This window comes from Cnephaeus nilssonii (assembly GCF_951640355.1).
Source record: "Cnephaeus nilssonii genome assembly, chromosome: 20".
NCBI lineage: Eukaryota > Metazoa > Chordata > Mammalia > Chiroptera > Vespertilionidae > Cnephaeus > Cnephaeus nilssonii.
Genome location: NC_137091.1, coordinates 44,515,330 through 44,541,413, shown reverse-complemented (window position 1 = coordinate 44,541,413; position 26,084 = coordinate 44,515,330). Strand labels below are relative to the sequence as shown.

The following is a 26,084-nucleotide window of genomic DNA, read 5'->3' as shown; positions in this document are numbered from 1 at the left end:
CAACTATCGGGGTCCTGGCCTTTGACTACCTTCCCTCAGGTTCTAGCTAGTAGGTTAAACAGCTGACGGTTATTAACACAACTAGAGGCCTGGTGCATGAAAATCGTGAACTGGGAGGGGTCCCTCAGCGTGGTCTGCACCCTCTCTCCGTCCAGGACCCCTTGGGGGATGTCTGCCTGCTGGCTTAGGCATGCTCCCTGCCCCCCCACCACCCCCCGCCGGGATCAGGCCTAAGCCGGCAATCAGAAATCCCTCTCGGAGTCTGGGGCTCTCGTAGTTCGGGACCCCTCACTCCTTACCACCCGCCTGTAGCGGAGGTGGGAGAGGCTCCCGCCACTACTGCTGCGCTCACCAGCTGTGAACCCGGCTTCTTGCTGAGTGGCGCTTCCCATGTGGGAGCGCACTGACCACCAGGGGGCAGCTCACATCATAGCGATGGTCAGTGCACATCACAGTGACCGGTCGTTCGGCCATTCGTTCGATTTGCATATTACGGTTTCATTAAAAAGGACATGCCAGGTACTGGGCTAAGCACTTTACATAGATTAGCTCACACAGCCCCCGCCACACCCCAGGAAGACAGGCACTGATATTTCCTCCCTGTTCACAGAGAGAGCACAGGGGGATTGAGATAAGGGCATAAAATAGACCCCATGAGCCAGGCCTGCGTGGCTCAGTGGTTGAGCCTGGACCTATGAACCAGGAGGTCACGGTTCCATTCTGGGTCAGGCACATGCCCGGGTTGCGCGTGCAGGAGGCAGCCAATAGATGTTTTGCTCTCATCACTGATGTTTCTGTCTCCCTATCCCTCTCCATTCCTCTCTCTCTCTCTAAAAATCAATAAAAACATATTTTAAAAAATAGACCCCATGAGTTTAACCATTATTCGAAGCAAAGAACTCTGGGTAATTATTGGAAATGCCAATCAAATCATTCCCACAGCTGGGGGCGGGACCTCCTGTTGGGATAAGCTGGACTTCCTGTCTGCAGGCAGAACACCGGGTCTTGGGGGTGGGACTCGCAGTGCCCCTGGCCGACTGGGGTTAAAGACACGGAGAAAGTTCAACTCTCGGGACAAGCAGGGCTTCCGGAAGGAGGGGAATTCCCGCCGGAAGGGCAGGCTTTCCTAACCCAGAGTCTGTCTGTGTCCAAAGCACTAGGCAACCGGCGAGGTCATTCTCACTGCTGAGTGCAGAACTGGGAGGGACCTGCTGCGGGTTCCCAGGGACTCCTGTGCCAGGGGAACTGTCTGGGAGGGTGGGAGGCTGTGCCCTGGGGGGGAGGGGGTGGCGCTCCGGTGGCAGGTGGTGGGGTGCCTGTGGGACCAGCAGCCTTCCCGGGAGAGGGTGGGGCTCTCTGGAGGAGGGGTGGTTTCTAGGGGGGACACAATGGCAGGGCTGATCCTGCCTGGCTCCCAGGGTGTCGCCGGGCACCGTTTGGGATGTCGCCTCCGATGCTCACCTGCACTCCATCCTGGGCAAAGAAGGCGCGGGCGTCAGCCTGCATGGCGAGCTGCAGGCAGGTGGCGTCCCCCCAGAACGGGCAGCGTCGGAGGAGCAGGTGGGCCGCCCGCTCCTCGCTGCTGCGGTGGCATTCGCCAAAGAGGTCTGGGAGCGGAGGTTTGCGGGAGAGGAACATGAGTAAGGAGACTATGTGAGGGGAGAGAGGCAGGGACTGGCAGGGAGGGGGCAGGGTTATGAGAGGAGTGGGGAGACGCACATACCCCCTGAACGGCAGCCCTGCACCCCGACCCCCAGGTACCCTTGCCCCACGCACCAACACCTAGCCCCTCAAATTTGGCTGCCAGCTCCTTCCTCCGCGCTGCCTCCTCAGCCTCGGACTCCAGGCGCGCCAGCACTCGGAGCAGCAAACAGGCCCCCAGAGCCGAGGCCACGGCGTTGGAGCCCTGAGGAGACAGGGAGAGAGGTCGTGGATGGGGTCAGAGGGTGAGGAAGCGGGCAGCAAGCCTGTGATCAAGGGAAGGGGCAAAGCCAGGGTTCAGAAATTAACCAGGGTCAACAGAGGCCACGGAGAAAGGGGTGTTTGTAGATGGGTCTGGAAGAAACTGGACACCAGGTGAAAAGGTCAGAAGTCAGAGTTCAGAGGCCAGGGCTCGGCTGGTTAGAATGACCTCGGAGATTAAGGACAGGCAAGGAGCAGTTGGAGATGTCACCCAAAATGCCGGGGAGAGAGCTTCAAGACTCCATCCCTCCACCAAAAGCAACAAATAAGCTGGCGAAAACTGTCAGCATCAACTTTTTTAAAATTCTGGAATCTACTATAAAACGTACAACAAATAGGAAAATGCTCAATGAAGAAAGAAACTTAAATTTCAGGAAGCCTGTGGCTCAGTGGTTGAGTGGTTGAGCTTTGACCTGTGAACCGGGAGGTCACGGTTCAATTTCAGGTCAGGGCACATGCCCGGGTTGCAGGCTCGATCCCCAGTGTGGGGCATGCAGGAAGCAGCCGGTCAATGATTCTCTCTCATCATTGATGCTTCTATCTCTCTCCCTCTCCCTTCCTCTCTGAAATCTATCCTATAAAGGCTAATACGCAAATTGTCCCCTCGACCAGGAGTTTGACCAGGGGGCGGGGCAGGCCGGCCAACAGCCTGTGGCCCCTCCCCCAGCTGGCCCCACCCCCGATTGGCCCTCCCCACCCCGACTGGGGCAGGCCAGCTGGACCCTACTTGTGCACGAATTCGTGCACCAGGCCTCTAGTATATATATAAAATGTCACAGTGGTCTTTTTAAACATATATATGTTTAAAAAGACCACTGTGACATTTTAACTAACCCACTTACCATGGCCAACTCCCCAGCTCAGTGGCAGCCCGAAGGTGTGGGTTTGGGGTACCAGAAGGAGCAATTCAGATCTTCCTCTTAAGTAATTGTGGTTGTGTGTGTGGACCTAGCCGATGGCTCCCTGAAGAAACCGCTTGCCTTTGTTCCACTGTCCTTGGAACTTCCCCAGGACAGAAGTGGCTTCCCAGGTGGTGTTTGAAAGCATTTAAAAATAAAGAGCTGCCCTCTTACAACTCAAGAACAAAGAAGACAAAGAATAGCAGCCCAGGTAGTAATAGACACACTGAACAGCTCGGGAGGGAAGTGGCTGGGGAAGGAGCTACTCAGGGGCCTAAGGGTTTATAAAGCTCCTGTGTGTACCAAGGGATTTAGAAGGTGACGTGCATTAACAAGACTGGATGCTGGCTCAGAAATGACTAGAGAAAGTCCTAAGCTTTCACTTCAGGCTGACCTTTAGGCCACAAAAGCAGGAAGCGACAGATAAAGTGGAATTGTAAACAGTCTGCCTACGTGTTGAAAGACAGTCCAACACAGAGTGACTCTGCAGGCTGGGAGAGTTTGGGTCTCCCCTCCCCCCAAGCATTTAAGGAAATCTCTATCAAGTCACTAGCTGACTACTGAGCTAACAGAACAGGGACTTCAGTGGCCACACACGACAAAGAAAACAGACTTTACAAAAATAGTTCAGAAAGGTCGCTAAACAGACAATCCAGAAGAAGCAACAAGAAACCCTGGAGGGAGGAGGTAAGCTGATACCCAGAATTGCCACTTCATAATAATAAAAATTCCAGTTTCCAACAAAAAATTAGGGGGCACGCAAAGAAACAAGAAAGTATGGCCCACTCACAAGAAAAGAGAAATTAATAAAAACTGTCCCTAAGGAAACTCAGACTAGACAGACACTTTAAGTCAACTGTCTTAAATATGCTTAAAGAGCTAAAGGAAATTATGAAAAAGGAACTAAAATAACCCAGGTAAATGATGTCTTATCAAATAGAGAATATGAATAGAGAGAGAGAGATGATAAAAAGTAAGTAAATAGAAATTCTGGAGCTGAAAAGTTCAATAACTGACATGAAAAATGTACTAGAAAGGCGCAACAGCAGCTTTGAGGAGGCAGAAGAGAATTTGTGAACTTGAAGAAAAATCAATGGAGATTATACAGTTTGAGGTACATAAGGAAAAAAGAACAAAAAATTAGCATGCCCTCAGAGGCCTGTAGGACACCATAAAACATACCAATATATGCATAGTGGGATTCCCAAAAGGAGAGGATAGGCAGAAAGAAACAGAATATTTGAAGATAATATGGCCTAACACTTCCCAAATTTGATGAAGTAAATGAATTTACGCATCCAAGAAGATCAAGGCATTCCAAATAGGAAAATTCAAAGAAATCCACACTGAGAAATAAATCAAATTATTGAAAGTCAAAAACAAAGAATCGTGAAAACAGCAAGACAGAGAAGTGACTCACACAAGGAACCTCAGGAGAATTAACATGTAGGACTAAACACTTATATATAATAACTAGAGGCCCAGTGCATGGATTCGTACACTTCGGGTCCCTCAGCCTGGCCTGTGCCCTCTCGCAATCCCGGACCCCACCCGGTGCAAGGGCCGGGGAGGGGCTCGTGCAGGAGGCAACCAATCAATGTGTTTCTCTCTGTCTTTCCCTCTCTCTTCCACTCTCCCTAAAAATCAATGGGAAAATATCCTCAGGTGAGGATTAAAATAAATAAATAAATAAAGTCTGTATTTAACTCCTGACCTGATTGGCTGAAGAGTCCTGTCACGATATTTCTATAGCATATAGGCATAAAAATAAGCTCTATCTTAGATCCGATTTGACTCCTACAACTTTTTTATTTATTTATATTTTTAACCTTGCACCTTCTCAAATGTGTCCCGACACCTCTATCCCGCCTGCTGTGGTCAGGCCCCCACCTCGGCTGCCTGGAGAGCCCCAGCGTAGCTTCTTACCCGGCTTCCTCGCCTCTATCTAGTCTTGCCCCTTCTACATTGCAGCTACAACCAGGTCTCTAAATTGCAAGTGTACTGCCAGGCTGGCGTGGCTCAGTGGTTGAGCGCTGACCTATGAACCAGGAGGTCACGGTTCGATTCCCAGTCAGGGCACGTGCCCGGGTTGTGGGCTCAATCCCCAGTGGTGGGCGTGCAGGAGGCAGCCGATCAATGATTCTCTCTCATCATTGATGTTTCTCTCTCTCCCTCTCCCTTCATCTCTGAAATCATTAAAAAATATATTTTAAAAAATGAAAATGAATTGCAAGTGTACCAATGTTTAAATGATGTCCGTTGACTACAGAATAACGTCTAACTTCTTTGTACGGACATTTTGAAAGAAAGAGATTAATTCACATGTATGAACAAGAGGAAGGCCCAATATATATCGTTAACAGAAAAGGCCAGTTACAAGGAATGCATGACGTGGGGGCGCGGGAGGAGGAAGCAGCAGCAGCTGGAGTCAAATACCAGGAATAGCGGACTGGGTGGTGGGGGGTCAGGGTGACATCAGGGGTACCCGGGGACACTGCAGTCTGGCAGAACTAAAGGACAAGGATGCGGGAGAGCAGCATCAGCGACCAAGTCAGCACTCACGATCTCCCAGAAGTACAAGGCCATCTGCGCCCGGTTCAGGAGCAGCGCCCAGAGAAACAGGTCGCTCCAGGGGGTCTGCCCGAGCACCGCGTCCAGCATGAGCTCCGAGGGGGCCCTGACGCAGAGCAGCTGGGACTGCAGACAAGGGGGCGTGGTTAGGATGGCCCCGCCCCCGACCTGGCTCCGCCCCCATCAGCTGACCACACCCCCTCCCGGTGTAGCCCCACCCCCAGGCCCTTCTGGGGCTCCCGCACCAGCATCCCCGGGTCCTTACGCTCTCCGGGAGGCCTCGGTCGCCGTCCCTGCAGCCGTGGTCGCGGTGGGGATCCCCCGCGGCCCAGGCGCGGTACCTCGGCGCGCACATCTCACCCAGCAGCAGCCGAAGCACCCGCCCCACGTCGGGGAGTCGGGGCTCCGCGGAGGGCTTCAGGGCTGGGGTTTTGGCGCCCGCCGCGTGGGACGCCTGGTCCAGGAGGCTGCGGACGAGCGAGCTGGGGGGCGCCGCGCCGTAGAGCTGGGCCAGGCGCGTCGGGGTCAGGAAGTGACCCAGGCTGAGGCCGCGCGAGATGAGCAGGCGCACGAACTCCGGCCGGTCATTCAGGAGGGCGTCCATGAGGGAGGCCTCCAGGTGGACGGACTGACAGGGGTGGGGAACGCGGGAAGAGGTGAGCAGGGACAGACAGAAGGCCAGGAGTGGTCAGAGGTTAAGGACCAGAGGTGGGGGGACAGAATTGCGAGGTGGACGGACGGGTGGAGAGGGAACAGGAGGCGGACACTGGACAATAAGAAATGGGTGGACAGGCCAAATGTCAAGGAGGGAGAAGAGTGCATCCCCCTGTCGGGATCCCCAGCCCGGGGTTCCAACCCCTCACCCGCCACTGGATGTCACCCCGGAAGAGTTCGCTCTGGGCGATGTCCACGCGGTTCCAGGCCACGGCCAAACGCAGCTCGTCCAGGTACGCTGAGGCCTCAGAGCTCCCGCAGGCTGCAAGGGGGAGAGGGGGAGGGAAAAGTCAGGGGGAGGGTGGGAACATCGGGCGAGTCTCTGTTTTGCTGTGGGGATGCCCACATTTAAATTCCATATAAAGCCCAGCTGGTGTGGCTCAGTGGTTGAGCCACATGAACCGAGAGGTCACTGGTTCAATTCCCGGTCAGGGCGCATGCCCAGGTGTCCAGCTCGATCCCCAGTGGGGAGCGTGCAGGAGACAGCCAATTGATGTTTCTCTCACATTGATGTTTCTATCTCCGTATCCCTCTCCCTTCCTCTCTCTCTTAAAAAAAAAAAAAAAATCAATAAAAATATTTTTTAAAAATTCCATATAAGGCGGTGTTGTTGGCAGGTTCTGGGGTCTTGAAGAAGTCAAGCAGAAGGTCATCAACTCAGGGGCAGAGAGCAGCCCCATGGTGTCGAGGTCCCAGTAAGGAGGGGGGATCATTCACTCACTGAGCATTATTGAGGTAGGTTACAGACCAGGCAATGGGAGGGACGGAGAAATTGGATACAGTCCCTGCGCGGACGGAGCTCATTCCAGGGAAACAGGTCCCGGAACCACCTAACTACCCTCAGGGTGATGGGCGCCGTCAGAGGCGGGCATAGCATTGATGAGGGCCCAGGGAGGCTGCCATCACCGGGGTCTGAGTGCGACAGGGTGGGCACTGAGGCGGGGCTTTGGGGAGGCCGGTAGGATCCGAGGGTGTGCAGCTAAGGTGGAAAGAGCCTTCAGCAGCAGGAGCAGCTTGAGCAAAGGCCGGGTGCGGGAAAACCACAGGATCTGATCGCAAACGTAAGTCACTCTCACTTCCTGAAACGTGGAGTATGTGTAAGAGGAAAGAGGGGGCGGTAGCAGGAAACGAGGTCAGGAAAAAAGTGCGAATATTCTAGGGATCTGGGAGACCCTGGAGGTCCTTCGGAAGAGCAAGGAAGATCAAGAGGCCTTTAGAGCTTGGATCCAACCACGGAATGGGTGCCAAGTGTGTGCACGCGACAGGGGCCTGAGCCGTCGGAAGGCTGCAGTGCGTACAAGAAGGGAAGACGCTGCTGGGCCTCTGGGCACTTGGCCATGGAGTTCCTTTTCCCTTCTCTGTCCATTTGCTCCGCATCTAGCGCCAAAGCCAGTGGTCGGCAAACTCCGGCTCTTTGGCCCCTTGAGTGTGGCTCTTCCACAAAATACCACGGCCTGGGCGAGTCTATTTTGAAGAAGTGGCGTTAGAAGAAGTTTAAGTTTAAAAAATTTGGCTCTCAAAAGAAATCTCCATCGTTGTCCTGTTGGTATTTGGCTCTGTTGACGAATGAGTTTGCCGACCACTGGCCAAAGCAAAGGAAGGACGTTTGCGTCGTCCTGGTTGTTCCAACAACTGGTACGGCAGGGCTAGGTGGTCTGGTGGAGAGGGGTCGGGCTCTGGGGCTGTTCCGATCCCAGCTCCCCCAGCACCCGCTGAAGGACTTCAGGCAAGCCACGGGACCCGGGAGCCTCAGTTTCCTCGTCTATAAAATGGGAACACTATGGTATAATAACCACCGCAGGAAGAAGTTCCAAACTGGGAGGACGCTGCAGCTTGAGAGTTGAGAGAACACAAACTTTATGTTTCTTTTCAAACCCCAGAAGCAAATTCAGAGCAGGATTTTGTAAGTCTGAACTCCCCTCCTTTCCTCGCAGTTTCAAGAGGAGAAAAAAAATAGATGGATAATATCTTGCATGATATTCTGCCTTCGCTTGTAGCAGCTGGCCCTGCCCCAGGCCCTGCCTGCTCACCATGTCCCATCCTGAGTTCAGGCTGTTTCCTCAAAACAGACGTTCCTCTGGGTCCCCCGTCTCAGGGACAGCGCCGCTGTCCACCCAGTCAGCGAGGCAGACCCCCAGGTGGGTCCTGGCCCCTCCCTTTCCTTCATATTACAAAACTCATCAGTCCCCAAGCCCTCTCTCTCCAGCCCGACTCTCTCTCCCCGCCCCCCGACTGCCCCGCGGCCCCAGCTCCATCCTGTCCCATCACCACCGCTGCAGTCTCTTCCTTTCCTCACAGTCTCTCCTCTCCTCTCTAGCCTGCCCCACCTGACCCCCGAGGGTCCTTCTACACACAGGACTGACCCTGTCCCTCCCCTGCCCCTCAGGACGAAGCCTCAGCTGCGGTCCGGGGCGGTCTGGCCCTGCCTCCCTCACTGGCTGTCTCATGCCACGTGCTTCATGCCACCCACGTGGCTCTCTCCCCTCTCCCCCAGACACAGCCCGTGCAGTGGGCTGGAGAGTCACACAGGCCCGAATTGAAGCCTGGCACCTGTGACCTTGTGTGACCTTGGGCAAGTCCCTCCCCCCCTCTCTGTGTCTCAGTTTCTTCATCTGCAAAGTGGGGAGAAAAGCCTAGCCGGCGGGGATGGGGGTTCAGGGGCAAAAATGCATGCCGACTGCTCAGCACAGCGCTTGGCTCCTGCTAGAGTCTTACGGAGCCTTCGTCCCTCCCCCTTCCTTCCTTCCTTCCTCATCTGCTGAAACCCCATCCACTCCACTCGGCTATCACCCAGCCCGCCCGCCGGCTCCGATTTCCCGGGCAGAGTGTGATCTGATCGCTCCCACTCCTGCAGGCAGTGGGCTGGCCACCACCCCAAACCCCGTCCCGCAAAGCTGCTGTTTTCTCCCAAGACGCTCGTGCCTTAACTTCCGTAACGTGAAGCCGATCTGCCCACTGCCATCCTCTGTGTGAGGACGAGTCCCCGTGAGAAAGAGGGTCACACTAAGAAGACCTCTCATTTATTGGGTCCCCCCACCCCCACCCAGGCACCGGGCACTGCTCATAAGCTGCCTCTCAGCTCACAACCCTCCCGCAAGGTATTATCTCCGTTTTTCAGAGAGAGAAACTAAGACTCTTTCTCAAGGCCACACAGCCAGGCAGGGGCCAAGCGGGGAGCACACAGCTTTATCTGACTCCAAATCTGAAGTAACTGTTCTTTCTGCCGCCACAGAACATGGTGGATACAATTGGGGTGGGGCCTGGGGCTGAGAACACCTTGTAAATTGATATTATGCCTCTTAGGAGTTTTTATCTAAGGTGTTTTCCCTGTAAAACTCTTCTAATACCACAAATAACCTCCCCACCCACATCCCCATGGAGCCCTGGGAAATCCCGTGACCACTTATTTATCCCATCTCCTCATCTTACGAAGTCCAAATCCCACTGGGCCTTCAAGGCCCAATCTAAATACCATTCCTCTTGGGATTTTCGCCCCTTACTACGGCGGTTCCTCCCCCCAGCTTTTGTCTTAAGCTTTATTTAAGGTTGCATCCAAACATCCCTGGTAGGATCAGGGGTTCTTGAGAGCAGGATGTGGATCTGCTATCACCTCTGGAGCCCAGGGTGATGCTTGTCGAATGAATACACGAGCCCTGTCCTCGGCTTCCACCAGGTGCCATTATGCTCCTGACCTTGGCTTTCATCCTTCATTCCTCCAGTGAAATGTCAGGAGTTCCTCACTGGGAGGCAGTGCTCTGGTCCATCTCTGACTCCCCACCCTGCAGTGCTTGAACATACTGGAGGCACGTAGAAGAGGAAGGAAGGGTGAGTGGATGGGTGGATGGATGGATGGATGGATGGATGGATGGATGGATGGATGGATGGATGAGTGGATGAATGAGTGGATGGGTAAATGGATGGATGGATGGAAGGATGGATGGATGGATGGATGGATGGATGGATGGATAGATGGATGGATGAATAAAAGATGAAAGGCTGGATAAATGGATCCAACAGGAAGAAAGCAGTGTTGGAATATAAAGAAAGTATCTTGGGAAACGGTTCAAAAGCATCATGCAAAGCCTCAAAAAACAGTGCAAAGGGGAATGATGAAAAGAAAGAGGTGAAGGGGGCATGGCCTTAGATGAGAGAGAATGAACAAACAGCCAGGCCAGGAAAATCGTCCAAAGTTGAGCTGAGAAGGTGGGACAATTTAAGGGTCCAAGTCTTACCCTTGACAAGAGCCCTCAAAACAATGGTCTCGAATTCCTCAGGGCCATCCTCAGACGAATAGACTGTCAGCAGCTCCTTCCGGGTCATGATCCGCTCCACCTGCAGAACACCAAATTCCGCATCGCCAGCCCACTCCCCCGGGGCCCTGGCCACAGAGACACAGGAGGCCGTCAGGACCTGGTATTGTAGGTGCCCAGCACCCTCTACTCCCCGAACCCGGGAGTCCAGGCCCCCAGGCCTCTCCTCCCTCCAATCCACCAGTCTGGGTCCCTATTACCCTCTTCCCTTGGATCCAAGACTCCGAGCCCTCAGCAAGCACCCTCTTCTCTCCAGTCCCAGGAGCCCAGCTCCCTTCCACCTCAGGAGCCAGAGTCCGGCCCTCAATGTCATACCTGGGCCTGCAGGACTTCGGGGTCCCCTTTGGGGAAGAAACGCCGAATCCGATCTCGGGCATCCCCTCGCCTGCCCCCTCCACTCGCTGGAGCCAGAGTGTCTTCCAGGATCTCCGCCAGGCAGTCCGCAGCTCCCCCAGACCCGGCCACCAGGAGGCAGGGGAGCTGAGCCTGGGTGGCGTTCTCTATCCGCTACAAGATAAAGGTGGGGGGGGGGGGTGGGTGTTAGGTCAGGGAAGGAAGGGATTCACCCCACCTGAAGTACAGTCCCCCGCTCCCTCCTCCCCTGAAACCCAGGGCCCGCGCTCCCAGCCCCTTAGACCCAGGTGTCCGGGCTCTTGACTGTACCTTCAACATCTTCTCGTTCCCATCAATCAGGAGAAGGAGGACCGGGATGTCAATTCCAGTCCCTGGGGAGAGCAGAGAGCCAGGGGTGTGGTCACCTCCATCAGTCTTTGCCAGGGATGGTGGAGAACCACATTTGCCAGGAGTCCCTGGGGCAAAGGTTGGCTTCTGCCTAATCCTCTGTCCCGAGGCTCATGGGAATTGTCCTGTCTTTGAGCACGCTGGGAGGGGCCAGATTTTGAAGACAGTAATGCTCAGCTTCCCAGGGAAGGAGGGGCTGGGGGCCTGGACTCCTGGCTTCCTGAGAGAGGCGGGTGTTTGTTAGCAGCAATTCTGTGGTTGCTGAACCCCCCAGGAGCCAGGAGAAGATGAAGGTTCAAAGAGAAAATGAAGGAAATAAGGAAATGAACCGACTATCCAAACATAACAAAGATATATACCAAAGCCACATATTAAAGTCATACAAGATAGTATTCCACTGAGTCTGTTCCCATTAAAGTAAGAAATGAGACTGAATTCTTATTATTCACACTCATCCGGGCATAATAGTGTCAAAAAATAAAATAATGAAAATGGTATTTTTTTAAGCTGGAAGAGACAAGGAATTTATTTGGAGAAAATATGATTTATAGTCTCAGACAGTTATAGAGACTCCCCTCAAAATAAGTAAATATTAATAAGAGAATTTGGTAAGAGAATTGATGTGAGAAATAAATAAAAATCAAAAACTTTTCTCAAAACATGTATCTTATTCACGTTTTGATTTTTTTTAAAAGTATAGAATACCTGGGAATTAATCCATCCAGAAAGATACTAGATCTTTATGAAGAAATTGACAAACATTATTTAAGGACAAGGCCTGAATAAATGAAAAAATGAATGCCATGTTAACCTGTCACAAAGTAACAAATGAATTAAATGCAGTTTGGGGAAAGAGGAGGATAAGAGGAATTTGGAAGTGTTTTCCTTTATTTTATTCTTTAATATATTTTTTATTGATTTTTTAGAGAGAGAGGAAGTGAGAGGGATAGAGCGATAGAAACATCAATGAGAGAGGAAGCTATTGATTGGCAGCCTCCTGCATAGTCCCCACTGGGGATCAAGCCCGAAACCTGGGCATGTGCCCTGACCTAGAATCGAACCGGTGATCTCTTGGTTCCTGGGTCGATGTTCAACTGCTGAGCCACACCAGCCAGGCTCCTTTTTGTTTTGTTTTTTTAATGGAATACGATAATTTTAAAATTCACATGGAAGAATAAATGTCAGTTAAGAAATTTTTGAGCCCTATGAACCAGGAGGTCATGGTTCAATTCCTGGTCACTGCACATGCCCGGGTTGCAGGCTGGATCCCCAGTAGGGGGGGTGCAGGAGGCAGTCGATCAATGATTCTTTCTCATCACTGATGTTTCTCTCTCCCTCCCTCTCCTTTCCTTTCTGAAATCAATAAAAAAAGTATTTTTTTTTAAAGTTTACAATACATCTAATAGTCAGAGTTACTATTGACAAGATACAAAGAATGCCTATAAAAAGACAAGAAAGAGCCCTCGCCAGTTTGGCTCAGTGTATAGAGCGTTGACCTTCGGACTAAAGGGTCCCAGGTTCGATTCCGGTCAAGGGCACATGCCCAGGATGCAGGCAATTCTCTCTCATCATTGATGTTTCTACCTCTCTCTCTCCCTCTTCCTTCCTCTCTGAAATTAATAAAAAATACATATTTTTTAAAAAGGCAAGAAAGAAAAAACACAATTTTAAAATATACTGGCTGGTGTTGCTCATTGGTTAGAACATCAGCCTGCGCACCGAAGGGTCACGGTTCGATTCCTGGTCAAGGGCACGTACCTGGGTTGCAGGTTCAATCAGGTAGGAGCGCATGCAGGAGGCAACCAATAGCTGTGTCTCTCTCACATTGATGTTTCTCTCTCTCTCCTCCCACTCCCTCCCTTCCACTCTCTCTAAAAATTAATGGGAGTCCTGACCAGTTTGGCTCAGTGGATAGAGCGTCGGTCTGCGAACTGAAGGGTCCCAGGTTCGATTCCAGTCAAGGGCATGTACCTGGGTTGCGGGCACATCCCCAGTAGGGGGTGTGCAGGAGGCAGCTGATCAATGTTTCTAACTCTCTATCGCTCTCCCTTCCTCTCTGTAAAAAATCAACAAAATGTATTTTTTAAAAAATAAATAAAATAAATAAATAAATAAAAATTAATGAGAAAAATATCCTTGGATGAGGATTGGCAACAACAACAACAAAAATGTACACAGAATATGAATAGGCAATTCATAACTGAGGAAATCTGATTGGCCAACAAAATATGTTTGTATCTCTTAATATTATCAGATTAATTAAAAAAATCAAATTAAAAGTGAGATGTTACTTTTTACCCATCAAATTGGAAAAAAAAATAATTAAAGCAAGAATATCCAGAGCTAGCCGAAACTGGTTTGGCTCAGTGGATAGAGCGTCGGCCTGTGGACTCAAGGGTCCCAGGTTCGATTCCAGTCAAGGGCATGTACCTTGGTTGTGGGCACATTCCCAGTAGGGGGTGTGCAAGAGGCAGCTGATCGATGTTTCTCTCTCATCGATGTTTCTAACTCTCTATCCCTCTCTCTTCCTCTCTGTAAAAAATCAATAAAATATATTTTAAAAAAAAAAAGATTAAAAAAAAAAAAGAATATCCAGAGCTGGTTGAGACTGAATGGAAAAGGACATTCTCACACATTCTTTTTTTTTTTTTCCTTCCTTCCTTTATTCCTTCCTCCCTTCCTTCCTTCCTTCCTTCACACACATTCTTGATGGGAGTGAAAATTGCTACAAGTTTTTAGAAAAATTATCTAGTCTACCTATTAATATGCACCCTTAGCAATATCGCTTGGGGAATCTACTGTATAGAATTTAAAACATCTGTATGTAATTCTGCATGTCCACACAGATACTTATTCAGCATTGCTTCTAGGGCCAAGCACTGGTAAAGCATTAAGTATCCATCAACTCAGAAACATAAACAACAGATGATACGCCCACAATTAAGGAATCATACAACTACTTATTAGAAGGGGAAGCAAGGTGAAGAAGCTGTGGACCTAAAGGGATGGCCATAAGGAAGTGTAATATGTATATGTAGAGTATAAGAAAGAAACACCATATAGGTGGAAATATAATTGTATAGAATTTTATAAGCAGAGATAAAGGTATAAAAGGATAAAGTCTAAATTGTGTAAGACTAATTACCCCAATAGAGGGGTTGGAGCTAGGTAGGGAAGATAATTAACTGTTTCTTTATATACCTTGGGATGATCTGATTTGTTCCAAAGGGCACATGTTAAAACTGCCATAGCATATTATGTTGTGTGAAAAGCCAGTTTCAAAAGGTTATGTGTTTTATTATTCCATTTATATGGCCTTCTTGAAAAGAGAAAATGAGAGCGATGGCGAAGAGATCAGTGGTTGCTAGGGGCTGGGGTACAAAAGAAATGGATGCCTTCAAGGTAAGAGAACCATACTGTGTCCTGATTGTGGAAATGGTCACATCTACACTAATAAAAGAGTAAGATGCAAATTGACCATACCTTCGTGTCGCCCACCAGCCAATCAGGAGTGGGTATGCAAATTAACCCAAGAAAGATGGTGGGTTAATTTGCATATGCAGGTGCCTAGGGCCACCCCCCCGCCCCGCCCCGCCAGCCACTCGGGGCCTCTGGACAGTGTGGGAAGGCAGAAAGGCAGCTCCAGACAGAGCGAAGGCGGTGCCAGCAGCCAGGGAAAGGAAGGCCCATTCTTGCACGAATCTTCATGCATTGGGCCTCTAGTGAATCTATAATCATAGAACTGCACACCCCAAAAAATAACTTTTACAGTATGATTATTTTTAAAAATAAGGTTAGTCCTAACTGGTTTGACTCAGTGGATAAGAGCGTCAGCTTAAGGACTGAAGGGTCCCAGGTTTGATTCCGGTCAAGGCACATGCCCAGATTGCAGTCTCAATCCCCAGTGTGGGATGTGCAGGAGGCAGTTGATCAATGATTCTCTCTCATCACTGATGTTTCTATCTCTCTCCCTCTCTCTTCCTTTCTGAAATCAATAAAAATATATTTTAAAAAATAAGATTAATGTAGCCAGAAAGCTAAGTAAAGTTTAATAATTAAGTAGAAATTTTTGCAAAAAAAAAAAAATACACCTTTTGTTTTAGTTGATGTTCTTCACTATACATGTATCTAGTTCATCCATTTCTGCCCTTCTGTTTTATTTTCTTGCTTCTACTTTCCCTAGATTTGATTTGTTGTTTTGTTTCTAGGGTTCCTTTTTTATTTTTTATTTATTTATTTTTAAATATATTTTATTGATTTTTTTTACAGAGAGGAAGGGAGAGGAATAGAGAGTTAGAAACTTCGATGAGAGAGGAACATTGATCAGCTGCCTCCTGCACACCTTCCATTGGGGATGTGCCTGCAACCAAGGTACATGCCCTTGACCGGAATCGAACCTGGGACCTTTCAGTCCACAGGCTGACCCTCTGTCCACTGAGCCAAACCGTTTAGGGCTATTTTTTATTTTTACTGATTTTTAGAGAGAGAGGAAGGGAGATGGGGAGAGAGAAACACTGATGTGAGAGCAGAACACCGATCCGCTGCCTCCTGCACACCCCCTACCAGAGATCGAGCCGGAAACCCGGACAAGTGCCCTGACCGGGAATCAAATCTTTTGGTGCAGGGGAGGGTGCCTAACCTACTGAGCCACACCAGGGCTCTAAAGTTTTTTAAACTGGAGGCTTAAATCAACCATTTTCAGCCTTTCTTCTTCTTTCAGATATTATGCATTTAAATCTACAAATTTTCCTCTAAGTATTGCATTAGCTGCATCTCAAAAGCAATGGCATTTCATATATTCAAAACATTTTTTTTTTTCTTTTACTCATGGGTTATTTCCAAACCACAACTCAGGCAATGACACGGATGAAGCTCCCAGAAATGATGTGGGACATAAGAAGCCAGGCTCTAAAAGGTACAGGGGGTAGTGAAGCACACACACAGGTCAGAACTGCTCTGCGAGGTTAGAAGCAGGATAAGACGGCCCTGGGTGCTGGCAGGACAAGGCTTCTGGGCTGCTAATATTGCTTCTTGAGCTAGGGTGCTGGTGGCGTAAGAAAAGTTACTTTATTTTTAAAAATTCAACCCAGCCGGCATGGCTCAGTGGTTGAGCATCGACCTATGAACCAGGAGGTCGTGGTTCGGTTCCTGGCGAGGGCACATGCCCAGGTTGCGGGCTCCATCCCCAGTGTGGGGTGTGCAGGAAGCAGCCGATCAATGATTCTTTCTCATCATTGATGTTTCTCTCTCTCTCTCCCTCTCCATTCCGGTTTGAACTCAATAAAAAAAAATATTTTTAAAAAATAAATAAATTTAATTTAAAAAATTCAGTGAGCTGTCCACTGCTGTGCATTTCCGATTTCAGATGAAGATTTTTTTAAAAAAACAGCAAATGGCGGGAAGGCCTTCACCACAGAAGACTCCTCCGCGCCCCAAACCCCACATTTGACCAGACCAGACGGCTGGGGTCCTGAGCCTGGGACCCGGGTCGCCGGGGGAGCGGCCACTCACCGCCCACGCCCGTCTTCTGCTGGGCGATGTAGGACTCGAAGCGCAGGCGGAAGCGGTTCTCGCCGCCCAGGCGGCCGTGGGTGCCATCGTCCACCAGGAGGAAGGCCGAGTAGTTGTAGTCCAGCGGGAACTGCACCCCGTCCTGGGGGTCACCGCGCCACCGGTAGCTCGCAGGGAACGAGCCCTGGGGGATGAGGGAACAAACCGGGGAGTCTCTCCATCAGGGCCAGGGGTCCAGGCCCAGCCCCTCCTCCCTCAGACCCCCATCCCCTCCTCCTTCAGACCCCCAGCCCCTCCTCCTTCAGACCCCCAGCCCCTCCTCCTTCAGACCCCCAGCCCCTCCTCCCTCAGACCCCCAGCCCCTCCTCCTTCAGACTCCCAGCCCCTCCTCCTTCAGACCCCCAGCCCCTCCTCCCTCAGACCCCCAGCCCCTCCTCCTTCAGACCCAGGGTCCAGGCCCCCAGCCCCTCCTCCCTCAGACCCCCAGCCCCTCCTCCCTCAGACCCAGGGTCCAGGCCCCCAGCCCCTCCTCCCTCAGACCCCCAGCCCCTCCTCCTTCAGACCCAGGGATGCAGGCCCCCAGCCCCTCCTCCCTCAGACCCCCAGCTCCTCCTCCTTCAGACCCAGGAGTCCAGGCCCCCAGCCCCTCCTCCCTCAGACCCCCAGCCCCTCCTCCTTCAGACCCAGGGATGCAGGCCCCCAGCCCCTCCTCCCTCAGACCCAGGAGTCCAGGCCCCCAGCCCCTCCTCCCTCAGACCCAGGGATCCAGGCCCCCAGCCCCTCCTCCCTCAGACCCAGGAGTCCAGGCCCCCAGCCCCTCCTCCCTCAGACCCAGGAGTCCAGGCCCCCAGCCCCTCCTCCCTCAGACCCAGGAATCCAGGCCCCCAGCCCTCCTCCCTCAGACCCAGGGGTCCAGGCCCCCAGCCCCTCCTCCCTCAGACCCCCAGCTCCTCCTCCTTCAGACCCAGGAGTCCAGGCCCCCAGCCCCTCCTCCCTCAGACCCCCAGCCCCTCCTCCTTCAGACCCAGGGATGCAGGCCCCCAGCCCCTCCTCCCTCAGACCCAGGAGTCCAGGCCCCCAGCCCTCCTCCCTCAGACCCAGGGATCCAGGCCCCCAGCCCCTCCTCCCTCAGACCCAGGAGTCCAGGCCCCCAGCCCCTCCTCCCTCAGACCCAGGAGTCCAGGCCCCCAGCCCTCCTCCCTCAGACCCAGGGATCCAGGCCCCCAGCCCCTCCTCCCTCAGACCCAGGAGTCCAGGCCCCCAGCCCTCCTCCCTCAGACCCAGGAGTCCAGGCCCCCAGCCCCTCCTCCCTCAGACCCAGGAGTCCCGGCCCCCAGCCCCTCCTCCCTCAGACCCAGGAGTCCAGGCCCACAGCCCCTCCTCCCTCAGACCCAGGAGTCCAGGCCCCCAGCCCCTCCTCCCTCAGACCCAGGAGTCCAGGCCCACAGCCCCTCCTCCCTCAGACCCAGGAGTCCAGGCCCCCAGCCCCTCCTCCCTCAGACCCAGGAGTCCAGGCCCACAGCCCCTCCTCCTTCAGACCCAGGAGTCCAGGCCCACAGCCCCTCCTCCCTCAGACCCAGGAGTCCAGGCCCCCAGTCCCTCCTCCCTCAGACCCAGGAGTCCAGGCCCCCAGCCCCTCCTTCCTCAGACCCAGGGATCCAGGCCCCCAGTCCCTCCTCCCTCAGACCCAGGAGGCCAGGCCCCCACCCCCTCCTCCCTCAGACCCAGGAGTCCAGGCCCCAGCCCCTCCTTTTCCAAGACCCTGGTCCTACCTTGGGGTTGGTGAGGGCCTCTCTATTGCGAACCACGCCCCAGGGGGCCACGCCCATGGCCACCACCTTGGTGCCCCCGGTGCTGGCTGTCTGGTGGTCCCGCACAGCTACACCGACGTGCCGGCCGATGCCCGTGTGCAGCCCCCCGGTGACGATCCAGGCCCCTAACAGACACAGGGTGATGATGGTGAGGTCCAGCAACACACAGTGCATACAGACAGAGAGAGAGAACAGAGTGTGAGACAAAACCCACACACAGGGAGGGCAGGCACATCCCAGAGAAGTGGGGGAGACAGCAGCCAGCCCCGGCCCAGGAGGCAGAGCCCCCCACCCCTCAGTCACCTGTGCTCTGCGCGGCCCGCACCAGCCCGCTGCGCAGCAGGTCCTGCAGCCAGGTCTGGAGGATGGGGCCCCCCGACCCCCCCAACACTGACACCACCAGGTTCGGGGCCCGGAAGCCCCATGTGCGCGTGACCAGATTATAAACTGTAGCCGGATCCGTGCGGTCAGAGAGTCGGAGGAACTGTGGACACATGGGAGGGGGGACACGGGAGGGCACAGAGACCATGAAGGAAACAGAGAACCAGAGAGAGGATGACAGAGACCCGGAGGGAGGACAGACACCCAGAGAGGGGGGACACAGACCCAGAGAGGGGGGGACACAGACCCAGAGAGGGGGGGACACAGACCCAGAGGGGGGGGACACAGACCCAGAGAGGGGGGGACACAGACCCAGAGAGGGGGGGACACAGACCCAGAGAGGGGGGGACACAGACCCAGAGAGGGGGAACACAGACCCAGAGAGGGGGACCCAGACCCAGAGGGGGGGGACACAGACCCAGAGAGGGGGGGACATACACCCAGAGAGGGGGGGACACAGACCCAGAGAGGGGGGGACACAGACCCAGAGAGGGGGGGACACAGACCCAGAGGGGGGGGGACACAGACCCAGAGAGGGGGGGACACAGACCCAGAGAGGGGGGGACACAGACCCAGAGGGGGGGGGACACAGACCCAGAGAGGGGGGGACACAGACCCAGAGAGGGGGGACACAGACCCAGAGAGGGGGGGACATACACCCAGAGAGGGGGGGACACAGACCCAGAGAGGGGGGGACATACACCCAGAGAGGGGGGGACATACACCCAGAGAGGGGGGGACACAGACCCAGAGAGGGGGGGACACAGACCCAGAGAGGGGGGGACACAGACCCAGAGGAGGGGGACACAGACCCAGAGGGGGGGGGACACAGACCCAGAGAGGGCGGGACACAGACCCAGAGAGGGGGGACACAGTCCCAGAGAGGGGGGACACAGACCCAGAGGGGGGGGGACACAGACCCAGAGCGGGGGGGACACAGACCCAGCGAGTGGGGGACGCAGTCCCAGAAAGGGGGGGGGGAATACAGACCCAGAGAGCGGTGAAGACAGGGGTGGGCAAATGGGGAGACACCGTGTTCAGCTGGGCGCCCCAGGCCCCAGCCCTGAGAGCCCCGAGCACGCCGCCCGCTGGCCGCCCGGCCCTGCCCAGCATGCAGGCCTCACGTTGCTGGCCTTGCGGCCGGCGCCCAGGAAGTCCAGGTCCCCGTAGGCGTCGGTGGGCTTCTCCGTGGTGTGTAAGTCACGGTCCCACACGGTCACCACGGCCGCCCCGAACGCATCCTCCACCGCCACGGACAGGTGGGCACTCCGGGGGCGCCCACACTGGCACAAGGTCCCCCTGAAGGGGGGAGAAGGGGGAGTGTGAACCCCAGAGGTGTCCCCCAGCCCCGAGCATCTTGGAGAAGTGTCCATACGTCTGCCCGAGCCCCAGAGGCCGTCACCGTCCCGCTGACCCTGGCCCTGCCCCTTCCTGGCGCCGCAGCCGGAGGAGGACGCTGGGCGGGAGAGAGACAGCCGCCTGCCCCCCAGGAGGAGCGGTGGTCCTGGCTGCCCCCATCCACAGGGACCATGTTCACCACGGAAAGGAACCATCCAGAGAGATTCAGAGAGCACGCCCGCGCTGGAGGCCGAGGCAGCTGTGTGACTTTGGGCAAGTGGCTTCACTTCTCTGAGCTAAATTTCCCCTCACGCCCCGGCTGGTGTGGCTCAGTGGACAGAGCGTCGGCCTGCGGACTGAAGGGTCCCGGGTTCGATTCCGGCCAAGGGCACATGCCTGGGTTGCAGGCTCGATCCCCAGTGTGGGGCGTGCAGGAGGCAGCCGATCCATGATTCTCTCTCATCATTGATGTTTCTATCTCTCTCTCCCTCTCCCTTCCTCTCTGAAATCAATAAAAATATAAACAAACAAACAAATAAATGTCCCCCTCAAATGAAAAGACAATAACAACACAGCCCGGTTCGCAGAACTAAGAGGCGCCCGCGGCGTAAGGCACTGTTCCCGGGAATGAGGGCGACATACCGGGCGCTGCACGAACTCCACGCAGAGCTTTAAATAACCTCGAATGACAAACACCGGGAGGACGTCATTCCTTTTTCAGTCCCGACGGCCACCGAGGAGAGAGGCTGGACCGGGGCTAGCATATCACACCTAGCCCTTCGCACCGCTTTCTCTTTAACACAGAGAAGCCGCTTCAGGCTCTGAAATGTGGGCTGGCAATGGCTCCTTTACTTGGTTCTCACTGTAATGGTCTTTGTGGCTTGTTTCTCTTTGCAGCAAGTGCTTCACATATGACACTTTTCGCCCTAAACAGACATACAAGTAGCCCTTGCTTTCTTTTTCTTTTTTTAAAATATATTTTATTGATTTCAGAGAAGAAGGAAGAGGGAGAGAGAGATAGAAACATCCATGATGAGAGAGAATCATCGATTGGCGGCTGCCTCCTGCACGCCCCCACCGGGGACCGAGCCCGCAACCCAGGCATGTGCTCTTGGCCGGAATCGAACCCGGGACCCTTCAGTCCACAGGCTGATGCTCTATCCACGGAGCCAAACCAGCTAGGGCCAGCCCTTGCTTTCTAAATGCGATTGGCCAGAGCTGTGTGTTTTTTATGTTTTTATTGATTTCCCTTACAGAGAGAAGAAGGGAGAGGGAGAGAGAGAGAGAGAGAGAAACACCAACCACTGGGGCCCACAACCCAGGCACGTGCCCTGACGGGGAATCCAACCGTGACCTCTTGGCTCATGGATGGATGCCCAACCACTGAGCCACACCGGCCAGGCTTAAAGAGTTTTTAATTTGATTTTTAGAGAGGGAGGAAGGGAGAGGGAGAGAGAGAGAAACATCAATGTGAGAGCAAGACATCAGCTGTCTCCTGCATGCTCCTCTCAGGGATCGAGCCCTCAACCGGGCATGTGCCCTGATCAGGAATCGAACCCGCACCCTTTCAGTGCCTGGGATGACACTCCACCAACTGAGCCACACCGGCCGGAGCTGGCACCAGAGTTTTAGAAAGCAAGGAACCGGGGTTTGGGGAGTCAGGGGATTAGCTGCAAATGTATCTAAATCTCTTTGGTCCTTGATTCCGGAACGGGAGACCGCATTTACACAAAGGCAGTGAGCTGTGGCCCCAGGACCAACGTTATGGAGAGGACGGCACGGGCGGCACGTGGATTTGAGAAGAGTTGTCAACAAAAGAAGGGCCACCCGATCCGCGATCGGAATACGCTCAGCCCCGCACCTGGCACAGAGAGGGCCTCGGGGGAGATACCCTTCCTCCTTCCCGAGTCTGCCTCCCGGCTCCTGGCATGCCTCAGTTTACCCCCCTCATCCTTTCACCCATCTCAACCTCATCCCTGGACTCCCTTGTTCCCTTCCATCTACTTCCTACCCGCCCTTCCCTGCAGAACTTATCCAAGGAATGTTCCAGAACCTGAGCTGTCCATGCAGAAGCCCCGGCCGCATGGAGCTCTATCTATAATAATAAAAGCATAATATGCTAATTAGACTGGACGTCCTTCCGGATGAAGCCGGTGCCGGCAGCTGGGGGAAGGAAGGCCTACTCCTGCACGAATTTCGTGCATCGGGCCTCTAGTATTCAAATAAATTAAAATGAAATACAATTAAAAATTCAGCCCAGCCTGAGTGATTGAGCATCAACCTATGAACCAGGAGGTCACGGTTTGATTCCTGGTCATGGCCCACGCCCGGGTGTGGGCTCGATCCACAGTGTGGGGTGTGCAGGAGACAGCTGGTCAATGACTCTCACTCATCATTGATGTTTCTATCTCCCTCTCCCTCTTCTTTCCTCTCTGAAATCAATGAAAATATATCTGTAATAATAAAAGCGTAATATGCTAATTAGACCAGATGTCCATCCTTCCCTCCTTCCGGACAAAGCCGGGGCTGCGAGGGAATCCTGGGTGCCTGCTGGTGCCCAGAGGGAGGGAAGGAAGCTCGGGTCCCGGGTGCCAGAGGAAGCGGGTGCCGGCCGCCGGGGGATGGAAGGCCTACTCCTGCACGAATTTCGTGCATCGGGCCTCCAGTTTTAAAAATACATAAATAAAAATTAAAAATCCATTTCCTCGGAGTGGTCCGGAGCCACGTGTGGCCAGTGTGCATACTGGCTGTGGCTGTAGGGCCGAAAGTTCGCTGGACAGGGCTGGCCGGCTCCCCTCTGCACTCGCACCTCCCACCCTCCCTCCCTCTCGGTGTGGCCGTGGGAACTGTCCCGATAAGATCAGCAATTACGGCATGTCCCCAAATACAATGGCCTCTATTCAGGTCTCATCTGACGATCAAAGTGGCGCTGGCCACAGCTGACAGGCTCGGGTCCCAGGACACCTGCCCCTGGCAGAGCACACCTGCCCCCCTACCGGCTCCTCCTCCCTCATCTGCGGCTTTCTGCCCTCTTGCGTGTCAGGTGGTCCCCAGATCCAGGACCTCGAGGCTTCCCCACACCGTCTCAAACTTGAAGCCCCGGGGCCAGGCAAGTCGCTTAAAGGGAGGAAGCCTGGTGGAAAGGGAGTGGCTGTACCAGGCCCGGTGACCCGAGGCGGCGTGCTCATCATGCGGCATTTACTAGTAGAGACAGGTGTTTGCAATGCGCTTCCCTGGGGGGGGGAAAAGGTCACAGAACGGGCCCGTTGGCCACCTCCCTGGCTTTACACTTTCTCCCATAACACCTCCCCCACGTCCAGTTTCCATTACCACCCACAGCTAGGACTTCTCAAACCCTGGATGGAAGTCCCAGACCTTCCCCTCAGTCCCCCACCCAGGTCTGCAAGGCCCTGAGCCCCCCTGGGCCCCAGCTCACTACATCTCTCACCGAGCCCCGAAACGTCCCCCAAACCTGCTCATCCTCCTGGGTCCCTCATTGTGCTGACAACCCCGCTGTCTCTCAGTCCCCAAGCCAAATGTCCAGGAGCCGCTCTCCTTGCTCCCCAAATCCATCAGGACCCTCCTCTCTGTGTCCCCTCCTGCGTCCCCACAGACCTGGCCTGGCTCAGGCCTCTTCCCCTCCCACCTGGGCCCTTGACCAACCTCTTCCCTGGCTTCCCGAACTCCTATTCATCCTGACACGGTCCCCTCAGGGTCTTCCCACACCCAGAGCTGCCCCTGCCCCTCCCGTGGTTCCCAGCAACCTAGGACAAGGTCCCTGACCCTCGAGGTGGCATCGGAGGCCCCGTGAGGTCTGGCCCAGCCACCCTCTTTGGCCTCCACGCTCCCGACAGTGCTCCTGAACCCTGAACTCTGCTCCATTTTCAAGCCTCATCACGTGGTCCACAGAGGGCAATTTGCACATGCTGTTCCCACTCCTGGAATCACTTTCCGCCTTCACCTGTCTAACCCCAGCTCATCCTTCAGATGTCACCGCACCGGCCCCTCCTCCCGAAGACAGGAGTGATGCCCTCTCCTCCCCAGCTCCCGCGGGACCCGGTGGCACGCCCTTGGCACCTGGATCTCCTTGCCTTACCGCTACCCTCCTCCCGCTAGACCAGAGGTTCCTCAACTTTCTTGACCACGCCCTCGTGTCCACCAGGAGGTTTTAGGACACTCACCCCATAAATGCATAGCTGTTTGTTGACCCATCGTGGCAAGCCAGACTGCATCATGTAACAGGCGCACGACAAGACACACCCTCAGCGAGGAAGGCTGACATTTCCCACGCCCCGAAGACGGTCTCGACAGTCACCAGACAGCCCAAACCCACGTGAGAGACGGTCGCTGACGGCCCGGAGCTGCTCAGGGGTGGCAAACCGTCTGGCTCCCCCTCCCGCCCTCGCCCGGCGTCCGCCACCCAGGCAAGCTGCGGGCCTGCACGGGCAGTACCGGCTCCCTGCCCCTGGAGTTGCAGGCATTTCTCAGTGCTTACCACGGCCGGGCACTGTTCCAGAAATAACACAAGCGTTTCTCACCATAGCCCTAGGGGGTAGGGTCTGCTTTTGTGCTCAGAGGACAGGTAAGGCCCAGAGAGGTGCAATAATGTGCCCAAAGCCACACAGCACAGGTCCCCAGCCGAAATTTGAACCCTGGCAGGGTCTGTGCTCCTGAAAAGTGTGCCGAGGGAAGCTTTCTTGGATGGATGGATGGATGGATGGATGGAAGGAAGGAACGGAGATAGCCAAAAAAGAAAAACAGAAAGTGACACAGAAGACAGAGACAGAACCGAGTGCTGGCGCTTTAACACTGACCCCAGGCAGGAGCGTGGACGTGTCTGCAGAGACCCAAACCCTCCACCGGGAACGCCCTTGGAAGGGTCCCCAGTGTCCGGCGTAGGGGAAGGGGTGGGGGGAAGGGGGGATCCGCGGTGGGCGGGGCCAGCGGTCAGGGGCCGCCCCGGGCGGGTCCCCAGGGCGAACTCCTCACCCCGGGTCTGCGGGGTCCACGATGAACGCCGTGCACGTCTTCTTCTTGAAGATCTTGGGGATCCAGCTCTGGGGACAGGGACAAGGGGCGGGGTGGGGGGCTCCAGTTCACTCCTGTGGGGCACGGCGCCCCCTCACCCCGCGCCCTGCCCCAGGGCCAGGACTCGGGGACCCCAGCGCCCTCCTCCCCTAGACTTAGGGGTCCCACCCCGCACACACAGCCCCCTCCTAGCCGCTCCAAGGACCCACGAGTCCGGGCCCCTCCAAACCCCTTCTTCGTCTGACCCACGAATCGGGGTCTCCCGCACCCGCCTCTCCGGGAACCGGGAGACCAGGCGCCCAGCTCCCTGCGCCCTCAGACCCGGGGGCCCGGCCACGGTACCTGTTCCTTCTCCGGACCCACCATGCCGCCGCCGCCGCAGCCTATCCGGCTCCCCACATTCCCTCCGCCAACCCCGATTGCAGATCCGCCCTGAACTAACCGGATCTGCCACTTCCCGGCCCGGCCCGAGGCCCGGCCAGCCCGGGAGGCGGGGCGTCTCCGAGACGCGTAACGCGCGAGGCGGGACAGAGGCGGGACAGAGCTGCCAGACCGGGGCGCAGACAGAGCCACAGACACCCAGAGAGAGAGGGGGGGACAGAGACCCAGAGAATGGGGGACAGAGACCCAGAGAGAGAGAGAGAGGGGGACAGAGACCCAGAGAGAGAGAGAGAGGGGGACAGAGACCCAGAGAATGGGGGACAGAGGCACAGAGAGGGGGCACAGAGACGCAGAGAGGAAATGCCAGAGACCAGGAAGGGGGCACAGGGACCCTGGGTGGGTGGCAAAGACTTGGGTGGGGGGCAGACACTCAGAGT

General features: G+C 54.7%; 1 protein-coding gene across 1 annotated transcript in view; it reads right to left on the bottom strand.

Annotated features, from left to right (window-relative positions):
• Window positions 1–25,740, bottom strand: part of TRPM4 (transient receptor potential cation channel subfamily M member 4) — a 45,000-nt gene extending 19,260 nt beyond the window's left edge. The window contains exons 1-14 of the mRNA XM_079759658.1: window positions 25,609–25,740; window positions 25,228–25,295; window positions 20,025–20,199; window positions 18,823–19,003; window positions 18,481–18,644; window positions 16,709–16,892; window positions 11,120–11,181; window positions 10,772–10,963; window positions 10,379–10,478; window positions 6,296–6,408; window positions 5,698–6,060; window positions 5,424–5,558; window positions 1,777–1,906; window positions 1,462–1,607 (exon numbers count right to left, since the gene is read on the bottom strand). Of these exons, the coding sequence (XP_079615784.1) occupies window positions 1,462–1,607; window positions 1,777–1,906; window positions 5,424–5,558; window positions 5,698–6,060; window positions 6,296–6,408; window positions 10,379–10,478; window positions 10,772–10,963; window positions 11,120–11,181; window positions 16,709–16,892; window positions 18,481–18,644; window positions 18,823–19,003; window positions 20,025–20,199; window positions 25,228–25,295; window positions 25,609–25,632 (2,037 nt within the window). The 5' untranslated portion in view covers window positions 25,633–25,740. The remainder of the gene's footprint in view (window positions 1–1,461; window positions 1,608–1,776; window positions 1,907–5,423; window positions 5,559–5,697; window positions 6,061–6,295; window positions 6,409–10,378; window positions 10,479–10,771; window positions 10,964–11,119; window positions 11,182–16,708; window positions 16,893–18,480; window positions 18,645–18,822; window positions 19,004–20,024; window positions 20,200–25,227; window positions 25,296–25,608) is intronic.
• Window positions 25,741–26,084: the final 344 nt, after the last annotated feature.